General features: G+C 43.8%; 1 protein-coding gene across 1 annotated transcript in view; it reads right to left on the bottom strand.

The window, feature by feature from the left end:
• The window catches only part of IQCG (IQ motif containing G), a 70,113-nt gene that overhangs the window by 39,595 nt on the left and 16,776 nt on the right, over positions 1-13,742 (bottom strand). The window contains exons 5-6 of the mRNA XM_023214883.2: positions 8,973-9,205; positions 2,316-2,444 (exon numbers count right to left, since the gene is read on the bottom strand). Coding sequence (XP_023070651.1) covers positions 2,316-2,444; positions 8,973-9,205 — 362 coding nt within the window. The remainder of the gene's footprint in view (positions 1-2,315; positions 2,445-8,972; positions 9,206-13,742) is intronic.

The raw sequence follows: 13,742 nt of genomic DNA on the forward strand, positions 1-13,742 counted from the left end.
AGGCAGGTGCCATACGCCTGTAATCCCAGCACTTTGGGAGGCCGAGGTGGGTACCATACGCCTGTAATCCCAGCACTTTGGGAGGCTGAGGCAGGTGCCATACGCCTGTAATCCCAGCACTTTGGGAGGCCGAGGCGGGCGCATGCACTTTAGCATGGGCAACAAGAGTGAAACTCTGTCTCAAAAACAAAACAAAACAAAACAGAACTAAAACAAACGGTAGAAAAAGTAACTCAGAGAGAAGAAAGACAATACAAGAAACAGAAGACAATTTAAAACAAAGACAACGATAATTAATGTTCTTAGAAATATATGAGAAGGCTGGGCATGGTGGTTCAAACCTGTAATCCTAGCACTTTGGGATGCCAAGACAGGCAGATCACTTGAGCTCAGGAGTTCGAGACCAGCCTGGGCAACCTGGCAAAACCCCATCTCTACAAAACAATACAAAAAATTAGCTGGGCATGCCTGGGTCCCCAGCAACTTGAGGGGCTGAGGCAGGAGGACTGCTTGAGCCCAGGAAGTTGAGGCTGCTGTGAGCCAAGATTATGCCACTGCACTCCAGCCTGAGTGACAAAAAAGATACCATAAAAAATGAAAAACTCAGGGACGAGCTCTTAGCAATCAATGTTAGCATAACATTTTGAAAAATTAAACACAAGAGTTGGAAGATAAGGCCAGTTGTGGTTGGGGTTACAGGCATGATCCCAGAACTTTGGGAGGCCGAGGTGGGTGGATTGTTTGAGCCCACGATTTTGAGACCAGCCTGGTTAACATGGTGAGACTCTGACTTTACAAAAATAAAACAATTAGCCAGGGATGGTGGCACACACCTGTGGTCCCGGCTACTCACTTGGGCCTGGGACCCAGGTTGAGGCTACAGTGAGCTGTGATCGTGCCACTGCACTTCGGCCTGGGAGGCAGAGCAAGACCCAGTCTCAGAAAAAAAAGAAAAAGAGCCCGTAATCCCAGCACTTTGGGAGGCCAAGGTGGGTGGATCATGTGGTCAAGAGATCGAGACCATCCTGGCCAACATGGTGAAACACTGTCTCTACCAAAAATACAAAAATTAGCCAGGCACAGTGATGGGTGCCTATAATCCCAGCTACTAGGGAGGCTGAGGCAGGAGAATCACTTGAACCTGGGAGGCGGAGGTTGCAGTGAGCCAAGATTGTGCCACTGCACTCCAGCCTGGTGACAGAGAGACTCTGTCTCAAAAAAAAAAGAACGAGTTGGAAGACAAAGTTAAGGAAATCTCTCTAAGAATGGGAAAAAAACAATGCAGATGGTAAATAAGCAAAAAAGGACAAGAAAAATTCAGGATCAATCATTACAGGATTGACATCCAAAGAAAGTTCCAGGCCGGGTGCAGTGGCTCACGCCTGTAATTCTAGCAGTTTGGGAGGCCGAGGTGGGTGGATCACTTGCAGTCAGGAGTTCGAGACCAGCCTGGCCAACATGGTGAAACCCCATCTCTACTAAAAATAAAAATTAGCTGGGCGTGGTGGCGCAGACCTGTAATCCCAGCTACTTGGAAGGCTGAGGCAGGAGGATTGCTTGAACCTGGGAAACAGGTTGCAGTGAACTGAGACCATGCCACTGTACTGCAACCTGGGCGACAGAGTAAGACTCCATCTCAAAAAAACAAAACAAACCAAAACAACAAAAAAAAAGCAGTTCTAGAAAGAATTTGTAAGTTGAAAAGTTTTGGAAAAGAAAAACTGTCCTTGGCATTCATTTGTTATTGTTCAGTGATTTTCAATGAATTAAAAAATTTTTTTTTTTAAATTGGAGTCTCACTCTGTTGCCCAGGCTGGAGTGCAGTGGTGCGATCTCGCCTCACTGCAAGCTCCGCCTCCCGGGTTCACGCCATTCTCCTGCCTCAGCCTCCCGAGTAGCTGGAACTACAGGCATCTGCCACCATGCTCGGCTAATTTTTTGTATTTTTAGTAGAAATGGGGTTTCACCATGTTGGCCAAGATGGTCTTGATCTCCTGACCTCGTGATCCGCCCGCCTCAGCCTCCCAAAGTGCTGGGATTACAGGTGTGAGCCACTGCGCCCGGCCGAATTCAATCTTAAGAAAGATTACTAGAAAAGGAAGAATTGTCTTGACATATTGTAAATACAGATAACGAAGGCCTAGAAATCTGACTTACTGTCCCAGCAGAACTAGGAAGAAAACCCAAATTCTGACTTCTAGTAATCTTCCCTGGAAAGTACATGGCTGGTTTGCTTTAACATTCAAGGATTTCCAGTAAGAGTGTTTCAGCACTTTAAAATACAGCAAAGCAAGTAAACCTAACATTACTCTGACCTGGCAATGACGTCATAGAAATGCATTTTGTTTTCCCTCTCTTTGCTCAAAGTTTGCAGGAGACTGTTGTAAGTACCCGAATCTTGCAACTCCTCAATGGTATCTGCAATCACATCGCTGAAAAACTGCCTGTAAGGAGAAACAGACCAACAAAAAAATGAGTTAATCAATTATATTTTCGGCCCGGCGTGGTGGCTCACGCCTGCAATCCCAGCACTTTGGGAAGCTGAGGCAGGCGGATCACGAGGTCAGGAGATCAAGACCATCCTGGTCAACACGGTAAAACCCCGTCTCTACTAAAAATACAAAAAAATTAGCCGGGCGTGGTGGTGGTGCATCTGTAATCCCAGCTACTCGGGAGGCTGAGGCAGGAGAATCACTGGAACCTGGGAGTTGGAGGTTGCAGTGAGCCAAGATCACCACTGCACTCCAGCCTGGCAACAGAGCGAGACTCCATCTCAATAAATTAATAAATAAATCATATTTTCAGGCCAGGTGCAGTGGCATGCGCCCTAATTCCAGCTACTTGGGAGGCTGAGGTGGAAGAATTGCTTGAGCCCAGGAGTTTGAGATCAACTGGGACTATGTAGCAAGACCTGGTCTCAATAAATATATATATATATATATATATATAATATTTATATATATGTATTGATATACATATAAAAAATATGCATTTCCCTACATTCACAAAGGGCTGCAGAAGTCACACAAGTTAAGACCCAGGCCAGGTGCAGTGGCTCACGCCTGTAATCCCAGCACTTCAAGAGGCTGAGGTGGGTGGATCACCTGAGGTCAGGCGTTTGAGACCAGCCTGGCCAACATGGTGAAATCCCTTCTCTACTAAAAATACAAAAATTAGCCAGGTGTGGTGGCGCACACCTGTAATCCCAGCTACTTGAGAGGCTGAGGCAGGAGAATCACTTGAATGCAGGAGGCAGAGGTTACAGTGAGCTGAGATCATGCCACTGCACTCCAGCCTGGGTGACAGAGCCAGACTCTGTCTCAAAAAAAAAAAAGAAAAAATGCAAAAGCTTGATTAGGTTTTTAAAAAAAATTTGTTTTAATGATTTAACTTTTTCAAAATTACGAAATATTTCAAAAATTTAGAAAGTATAATGAATAAAATAATGAATATTTATGTATGTAACACCAAATTTAAATATTTTACCATGGTAGAGACTTGGTTTTTTTAAAGATTACATATGTCAGATATATCTGAAGTCTCTAGTCCCAGTCTCCACAATCTTCCCCAAAGATAAACACTCTTCTGAATTTGGTGATTATTATTCTCTAGCATGTTGTGATACTTTTATTATGTGTTTGTGTGTTTTATTTAAGTAATACGTGTAGTTTTACATGTTTTTATTTTTATTTTTATTTTTTTTGAGATGCAGACTCGCTCTGTTACCCAGGCTGGAGTGCCGTGGCTCTACCTCGGCTCACTACAACCTCTGCCTCCTGGGTTCAAGTGACTCTCCCGCCTTAGCCTCCTGAGTAGCTGGGATTACAAGTATGGGCCACATCACTCGGCTAAAAAAAAAAAAGTTTTCTTTAATTTCTAGTTTGCTAAGAGGTTTTTGGTATTGGTTTTTAAATGATGACTATATGTTGAATTTTGCCAAATGTCTTTTCTGCATCTATTGATCTTTCTTTTTATTTATTTTTTTACATTTTCTGATGCTAAACTATTTTTGCATTCCTGGGATAATTCCAATTTTATTATGATGTTCCTTCTGGGTCTTTTTTTCTTTTTTTTTTTTGAGATGGAGTCTCGCTCTGTCGCCCAGGCTGGAGTGCAGTAGCGCGATCTCAGCTCACCGCAACCTCCACCTCCCAGGTTCACGCCATTCTACTGCCTTAGCCTCCCGAGTAGCTGGGAGGCACATGCCACCAGTAGCAGGCACATGCCACCACGCCTGGCTAATTTTTGTATTTTTATTAGAGACAGGGTTTCACCATGTTGGCCAGGCTGGTCTGAAACTCCTGACCTCAAGTGATCTGCCCACCTCAGCCTCCCAAAGTGCTAAGATTACAGGCGTGAGCCATCACACCCAGCCAAATGTTCACATTTTCGAGATGAGTAAACCAGGTTCAGGAAAGTTAAGTGACTTGCCTGTGGTCACATAACTAGTTTGAGAAAGAGCTGGAAATATATAATCCAGGTTTCCTAACGCCTAGTCGCTGTTCTTCATGATACTCTCCTAAGTGGAGTGTTAAAAAAAACGGCTGTTTAGGCCGGGCAGAAGGGCTCACACCTATAATCCCAGCACTTTGAGGGGCTGAGGCAGGAGGATCACTTGAGTCCAGGAGTTCAAGACCAGTCTGGGCAACATTGTGGATCCCCCGATCTCACAAAAATTATAATTAAAAAAAAAAAAAAAAAGGCTGGTCATGGTGGCACATGCCTGTAGTCCCTGCTACTCAGGAGGCTGAGGTAGGAGGGTGGTTCGAGGCTGCAGTGAGTCATGTTTGTGCCACTGCACTCCTGCCTGGGTGACAGAGTGAGACCCTGTCTCAAAATAATAATAATAATAAAATAAAAATTAAAAACTGCTATTAAATGTTTTGACATAGTTGGCAATAATTATAGTTACTATTTTCCATAACAAAGAACTCAAGGGAGAGAGAGAATAGCCAGTTTTAGCTGGCATGGTAAGGAAGTCCCCTCTGCTTTAATCTTTCCAAGAAAACTAATTTTGTGGCCGGGCGCAGTGGCTCACGCCTGTGATCCCAGCACTTTGGGAGACTGAGGCGGGCGGATCACCTGAGGTCGGGAGTTGGAGACCAGCCTGGCCAACTGGCGAAACCCTGTCTCCACTAAAAATACAAAATTAGCCGGGCCTGGTGGCGCGTGCCTATAATCCCAGCTACTTGGGAGGCTGAGTTAGGAGAATCGTTTGGATCCAGGAGGCAGAGGTTGCAGTGAGCCAGGATCGTGCCACTGCACTCCCGTCTGGGCAACAGAATGAGACTCTGTCTCCAAAAAAAAAGAAAAGTAACTTTGTGATTTTTAAAATTGTTAATTAATTAATTAGAGATAGAGTCTCACCCTGTCACTCAGGCTGGAATGCAGTGGCATGATCATAACTCACTGTAACTTCTACCCCCCTGGCTTGAGTGGTCCTCCCCCGCCTCAGCCTCCTGAGTAGCTAGGACTAAAGCACGCCACCATGCCCAGCTAATTTTTTTCATTTTTGTGGAGATGAGGTATCGCTATGTTGCCCAGACTGGTCTTGAACTCCCAGCTTCAAGCGCTCCTCCCACTTCAGCCTCGCAAAGTGCTGGGATCACAGGTGTGAGCCACCACCTGCAGCCAGGAAAGTAACTTCGATAAGACCATTCACATTATGTTCTCTGTTTCTGCTTTCTTCAGCCCTTTTCTGCCTGTAAAGCCAACCTCCTCTGCCCAGGTCATCAGAACAATACTTCTACTTCATAGAAGGAGGTGTTGCCTGATTTAGAATTGCAAATAAAAGCCAATTAAGATATTTAGATTTGTTGCAATTTTGTCTTTTGACAGTAGTATGTTACGATAAAGTAATTATTAATTCAATGCAATAAGACGATAATACATAAAGATGAGTAGAGCAAGGAAAGCATACACAAACTTCCTACAAATTCCCATTTTAAATTCATAAAGTGTTGTAGTTTTTTTGTTGTTGTTGTTTTGCTTTTTCAGTTTTTTTTTTTTTTGAGATGGGGCCTCACTGTCACCCCTGCTGGAGTGCAGTGGCACAATCACGGCTCACTGCAGCCTCAATTTCCCAGGCTTGCGTGATCCTCCCACCTCAGCCTCCAGAGTAGCTGGGACCACAGGTGCACACCACCACGCCCAGCTAATTTTTTAAATTTTTAGTAGAGATGAGATTTCATATGTTACCTAGGCTGGTTTCAAACTCCTGGGCTCATGCAATTCTGCTGTAGCGGGACAAGCCACAGACAAAACTCCTCAGACACCAGATTAAAGAAGGAAGAGGTTTTTTATTCGGCTGGGAGCATCAGCAGACTCGTGTCTTAAGAGATGAGCTCCCCGAAAAAGAAATTCTTGGCCTTTTTAAAGGCTTACAACTTTAAGGGGTCCACGTGAAAGGGTCGTGATAAATCGAGCAAGCGTGGGAAACGTGACTGGGGGCTACATGCATCAGCTAACAGAAGAAAAAGTTTTACAATGCTTTTTCCATACAGTGTCTGGAATTTACAGATAACACAAGTAGTTTAGGTCAGGGATTGATGTTACTATTATTACTTTGTTTCACTCCTAGGGTCGGGTGGTGGTGCCGAGGTTGTCTGGCTATTTATGTTACTTTTGTTTCTTTCTAGGTTTTTGCTTTTTCTCTCCTCCTGTCTTGTGAACTAGGCACTGTGCGGGGAGGAAGGCAGCAGGAGTAGCAGTGGTCTCCTTCCTTACTCCCACCTTGGCCTCGCAAAATGTTAGCATCACAGGTGTGAGCCGCCACGCCTGGCCTGTTGTAGTTTTTATGTCTTTGATATTTTGATTTCCACTTTGATTCTGGATATCTGGTGGAGATGTACATTTTGTGAGCACACCCTGGGTTTCCTATGGAATATAAATCTAAAACTAATCCCCTACAAATAATTGCGACTGGTATTTTGGGTTTTTCAGGAAAAGATACGAGCCACACACTGAGAATGAAAAGCACATGAACCGGGCAATTTATAAGCAGGATGCCTTTCTGTCTGATGCAGATCTGGGCCAGATTGACTTTAGCAAGATCTTACCCTTGGTTAGGGTCTAATACCGAGGTCAGCAAACTTTTCCTGTAAAGGGACAAATAGTAAACATCTGGCTTTGCAGGGCATAAGTTCTCTTTGGCAATGACTCAGCTCTGCACTGTGGCATGAAAGCAGTCACAGATAACGTATAAACAAATGGGCAATGCCATATTCCAGTAAAACTTTTCAAAAACAGACTTCAGACTGGATACAGCTAGTGGCCCTGGGTAATTGCAGTAAACTCTCATTTACCAAAAGTTCTCAACATAATGTTACACCCTCTTAACAGGCTTCTTTGTCACTGAGGCAGCTGACAATAAAAAATTATGAGACAATGGGAATTTAGACTGCCTTTAAGAAACCCTCAGGATTAAAACACAGTTTGGAATTTGGCTATATAGAATAATAAGAAATAGCTATAAAGTAGCTATTAATGGATAAAGCATCACAATAGCTACCAATTTGTGCCAGGCACTAGGCTAAAGCCTTATTTCTTTTTTCTTTTTTTTTTTTTTGAGACGGAGTCTGGCTCTGTCACCCAGGCTGGAGTGCAGTGGCCGGATCTCAGCTCACTGCTAGCTCCTCCTCTCGGGTTTCCGCTATTCTCCTGCCTCAGCCTCTGGAGTAGCTGGGACTACAGGCGCCCACCACCTCGCCCGGCTAGTTTTTTGTATTTTTTAGTAGAGACGGGGTTTCACCCTGTTAGCCAGGATGGTCTCGATCTCCTGACCTCGTGATCCGCCCGTCTCGGCCTCCCAAAGTGCTGGGATTACAGGCTTGAGCCACCGCGCCCGGCCACTAAAGCCTTATTTCTAACCCTTACACTAATGTTGCAAGGTTGCTATCGTTGTCACTTTTTTTTTTCGAGACGGAGTCTTGCTCTGTTGCCCTGGCTGGAGTGCAGTGGTGCCATCTCGGCTCACTGTAACCTCCGCCTCCCAGGTTCAAGCACTTCTCCTACCTCATCCTCCTGAGTAGCTGGGATTATAGGCATGCACCACCACACCTGGCTAATTTTTGTATTTTTAGTAGAGACTGGGTTTCACCTTGTTGGCCAGGTTGGTCTCGAACTCCTGACCTCGTGATCCGCCCGCCTCGGCCTCCCAAAGTGCTGGGATTACAGGTGTGAGCCCTGGCACCCGGCCCATTCTCATTTTTCAGTAATTGAAAACAGCCAGCACGCCTGTAGTCCCAGCCCTGTGAGAGGATCACTGGAAGCCAGACGCTTGAGGGCGGCATGCTCTACGATATCTCTGTCAGTAGCCACTGGCTTCCAGCCTGGGCTACAGAGTGACCTCTCTCTAAAAAATAAACAGTCTGCAGGTATACGTCTAAAGAAAAAAAAAAAAGAAAAAAATTTAAAAAATAAATAAAATAAATTGGAAACAAAGACAAACGGCCGGGCACAGTGGCTCACGCCTGTAATCCCAGCACTTTGGGAGGCAGAGGCAGGTGGATCATCTGAGGTCAGGAGTTCAAGAGTAGCCTGGGCAACATGGTGAAACCTGGGGTTTTGCTAAATAATACAAAAATTAGCCGGGTGTGGTGGCGTGCACCTGTAATCCCAGCTCTTCAGGAGGCTGAGGCAGGAGAATTGCTTGAACCTGGGAGGTGGAGGCTGCACTGAGCCGAGATCGCGCCACTGCACTCCAGCCTGGGCGACAAGAGCGGAACTCCGTCTCAAAAGAAAGAAACAAAACAGAAAAGACTTAATAACTTATGCGATATCATATAGCCGCCTTGCTTTCCATTCATATCACCCTGCCTCTAGGCAGTCTTTAGCTAATTTTATTCTCAGCAGTCATTTTGCATACACAGTAATGACTAACCCGCAGAAGAGAGCAGTCAGCCACCCGGGCACCCATTCTCTCATCCATGTATAAATACATAAGTCCACTGCCAAATGTCTTCCCTCCTTACCTATCAATCTGAATTTTCTTCAGCGTCTCCGTAGTCATGATGGTCTGCCTTGCAGGTTTTTTGAAGAGAAGATCCTGCGTTTTGTGAAACTCCACAGCGAACTGGCCTCCTTGTCTGATTTCTGGCAAGTTGGGTCCTTCCTTGGTTATTAACGGACTGGGTATTTTTGTAACTGTTGAGGCCATTGGAAGTTTGTCTAGATTCTTTCCTTCTAGATTCATTTCTCTGCTTTTCTTTTAAAACAATAAACAGTATTAGAAATAATTTTGTTAAAGAGACAACCACAAGAAAGAGGCCTTTGTCTACATTTTTCAACGTTATCTTCTCTGACTTCTACCCTATCCTCCAAGAAAATGTGCCCCTTTCATCAGCCACACCAAACCATGCCCTGCTGCTAACATTCCCCCTCTCTGTCATTCCCCAACTTACCACCTGCTACACTCTGCTCAAAAGTAAAGTTCTTTGTGAAATATCTCTGTTAGCAGGCACTTCTCATATTGTAATTTTTTATAAAGTATCTCCATCAGGTCGTGGTTGCTAGGAGGGAGGGGACAGTGTCTTAGCGATCTTGGTTCCCCTTCAAAAAAAACTTTTTTTGAAGACTAGTCTCAAGTTATTTTTGGAACAAGATTGGATATTCAATAAATGTGGCCATCTTTACAGTCCCATTGCTTAGAACAATGACTAGCATATAGCAGAGACATAAATGTTCATTGAACATATGAACATGAAAAATAAATTAAAAAAGGAGAATCACACTAAAAGCAGAGGTTGATAGTACATTTAGTGGTGTGGTGTAGATTTTGAGGATCGTGGAGGGAAAAGCCAAAATCATTTCTTTTTCAGACCCAGACTTGAATATTAAGGGACCACAGGAACAGCATATGCCTTTCAGTTGATGACGCCTGTGTAAATTAAACTGTGGCTAAAAGCTTGAGCCACTGAGAGGCCACACAGTGCAGGGACTACACATGTGGGTTCTGAAACTGTGTTTGAGTCCGGCTCCATCTCTCAACTGTATTGACCTTGGGCAACTATGTAACATCTCTGTGTCCCCATTTCCCGCTGGTAAAATAAACGGTTATTATTTTAGATTCTGTCTAAGGCAATAAGGGGAAAATGTAAGGTCTAGGAGGCCCCACTGTCTTTTTTCTTTTTTCTTTTGGGACGCAGTCTCGCTGCCACCCAGGCTGGAGCGCAGTGGCGCGATCTCGTCTCACTGTGACCTCTGGGATGTCCCATTTTCTGAGTTCCCTAACCACTATTCCTCTACCTTTATACCCGGACATCTGGAAAAGGACGCAAATGTGTCACATGGCCTGACTTACCTATTACTAGAAAGAAATGTGAATTTTTAGAATAAAATTAAAGAAATGAGCTAAGTGTTCTAGCTGACTCACTAAGAAAATTTTTTTTTGAGATGGAGTCTCACTCTGTTGCTCAGGCTGGATTACAGTGGCACAATCTCCACTCACTGCAACCTCTGCCTCCCGGGTTCAAGCAATTCTCCTGCCTCAGCCTCCCGAGTAGCTGGGATTACAGGCCAGCACCATCATGCACAGCTAATTTTTTTGTATTTTTAGTAGAGACGGGGTTTCGCCATTTTGGCCAGGCTGGTCTCAAACTCCTGACCTCAGGTGATCCACCTGCCTCGGCCTCCCAAAGCGCTGGGATTACAGGCGTGAGCCACCGTGCTCAGCCTCTAAAAATTTATATATATATAAAATTTATATATTTTATATTGCACATACTATATACAAGACAGGGTTTTTTACCATAAGGAAAAAGAGAAGAAAAACAGTATTCCCTGCAAGAAAGTTCTTTCCAAACTTTGGTCAAATCACTCTCATTTATGGTAGAACCAGGTAATTAATATACGTTTCATCCTTTCATTTCATAATTCTAATACAGGAAAATGTATCCGGAGATGGCCTTAGCTGTAAAAACGGCTTTAAAAGAGGGATAATGCTAACCTTTCCTTTCAAGGTTGTTAAGAGGCTAAAGGATGTCAAGCCTTTGGGAAAGAAAACATCATATACATACTAACATTTAAAAATGTATAGCCTAGGCCCTACAGGGCAGCGGCATCCTCAAATTCATGAGTCAGAACAACTATAGTACCATGAAATAAAAACCAAAAAATATTTTAAGAGATTCACAATTTTTAAAAGATATGAAACTTAACATATTGAGAAATGGGCTTTTAAATTGCTATTAATCAACATGATTATGGTAAAGTTACCATAATTATACATACTATATATTACTATTTACACTACAGTAAAATCCCAAGGGGGGGGTTCTGTTGAGTCAGAAAATTCTATGGGTAAAAGATCACTATGATAAACCAGAAAAAAACAGTGCAAATATTTCATTCTTTTATTTATTGGAGTAGTGACTGCTGCTGAATACTGTCGATTAATTCAGCATTTTCATTCTTGAGATTCCATGATGGCAAATTACTCTTTTCAAAGGCTGACAGCAGGTAGCATTGACAAGACTTCATTTATTAACTGAATGTCTTCCCATTTGTTTGTCCTTCCTCCCTTCCTCCCTCCCTCCTTCCTTCCTTCCAATCCCTTCTCCTTCCTTACATACCCTTCTCTCTCCTTCCTTCCTTCCTTCCTTCCTTCCTTCCCTCCTTCCTTCCTTCCTCCCTTCCCTCCCTCCTTCCTTCTTTCTCTTTCAACAAGGTCTCACTCTGTCACCCAGGTTGGCGTGTAGTGGTGTGACCTTGGCTTAGTGCAGCCTCAGTCTCATGGGCTCAAATGATTGTCCCATATCAGCCTCCTGAGTAGCTGGGACTACAGGCGTATGCCACCATGCCTGGCTAATTTTTGTATTTTCTTGGTAGAGATGGGGTCTTCTCTGCTGCCCAGGCTGGTCTCAAACTCCTGGCCTCAAGCATTTCTCCCACCTTGGCCTCCCAAAGCACCCATTTTATTTTCGATTATTGTTGAAGGAGATAATAAATAGGAAGAACACGCCAGTCTCTTGTGTTCTATTTGTTAGCCATCTTAAATTGTTAAGATTAGACTCTTATTTTAAATGCAATGGAAGATTTTGTTCTTAGATTCTTATCAGTTTGCCCTTCATAAGTTAACAAGGAAGTTAACTTACATTATACAATTCCTGTGATACTTACATTATTTTAAAACTACCCCAAAACTCACAGAAGGCTAGCACTAGAAGGGATCTATGGGGTCATTTAGGTAAAACTCCATTACAACTTACAAATGAGAAAACTTAGACCAAAAAACGTGAAGTGACTGCTAACCGCACAAAACTATATCCCAGATGCCTCCTGACTCTAAAGCCATTGCTCTATAAAATCTTATCTAAACTTTTTTTTTTTTTTTTTGAGACGGAGTCTCGCTCTGTCGCCCAGGCTAGAGTGCAGTGGCCGGATCTCAGCTCACTGCAAGCTCCGCCTCCCGGGTTCACGCCATTCTCCTGCCTCAGCCTCCCAAGTAGCTGGGACTACAGGCGCCCACCACCTCGCCCGGCTAGTTTTTTGTATTCTTTTAGTAGAGACAGGGTTTCACCGTGTTAGCCAGGATGGTCTCGATCTCCTGACCTCGTGATCCGCCCGTCTCGGCCTCCCAAAGTGCTGGGATTACAGGCTTGAGCCACTGCGCCCAGCTTATCTAAACTTTTTAAACTTTAATGAAAGTTTTAAGAACCCAGACTGTACGTGTAACAATAATAATTTTAAAAATTTGAAATTTTAATGGAAAAGTAAAGGGAAATGTAATTTTCTTCTTTCGATAAATATGGACTTCTTTACTGTTAGACATGAAAATCAAAAACAAAACAAAAAAAAAGAAAAGCATTTTACCCTCTCATTTATATAGCAATTTTCGTTGGTCATAGAATCAGACATAAGAATATCTTCTGGGCCGGGCGCGGTAGCTCACGCCTGTAATCTCATCACTTTGGGAGGCCGAGGCGGGCAGATCACTTGAGGTTGGGAGTTCAAGACCAGCCTGACCAACATGGAGAAACCCTGTCTCTACTAAAAATACAAAATTAGTTGGGTGTGGTGGCGCACGCCGGTAATCCCAGCTACTTAGGAAGCTGAGGCAGGAGAATCGCTTGAACCCAGGAGGCGGAGGTTGCCCTGAGCCGAGACACTCCAGCCTGGGCAAGAAGAGCGAAACTCCATCTCAAAAAAATAAAAATAAAAAATAAAAATAAAAAAGAGTATCTTCTGCACAAGTTATATAATGCTATTATGTAAAACTTGATAAATATGTATTTCTATTTATAAATTGTTTCCATTTTATACCTACAACCTAAGTTATTGAAATGTACAAGAGCTAAACATGTATAAAGACTTTGCTCACTACTGAATTAACTTTCTAATAACTCAGTGCTGCTTCACAGAGCAGTCCAAAACATGATTGAAAATGTAATGGCTTGGCTAACCAGGTGAAACCCCGTCTCTGCTAAAAATACAAAACACTAGCCGGGCGCGGTGGCTCACGCCTGTAATCCCAGCACTTTGGGAGGCCGAGGCGGGCGGATCACGAGGTCAGGAGATCGAGACCATCCTGGCTAACACGGTGAAACCCCGTCTCTACTAAAAATACAAAAAACTAGCTGGGCGTGGTGGCGGCGCCTGTAGTCCCAGCTACTCAGGAAGCTGAGGCAGGAGAATGGCAGGAACCTGGGAGGCGGAGCTTGCAGTGAGCTGAGATCCGGCCACTGACTCCAGCCTGGGCCACAGAGCGAGACTCCGTCTCAAAAAAAAAAAAAAAAAAAAAAAAA

This window comes from Piliocolobus tephrosceles, chromosome 2 (genome assembly GCF_002776525.5).
Source record: "Piliocolobus tephrosceles isolate RC106 chromosome 2, ASM277652v3, whole genome shotgun sequence".
Taxonomy (NCBI): Eukaryota; Metazoa; Chordata; class Mammalia; order Primates; family Cercopithecidae; genus Piliocolobus; species Piliocolobus tephrosceles.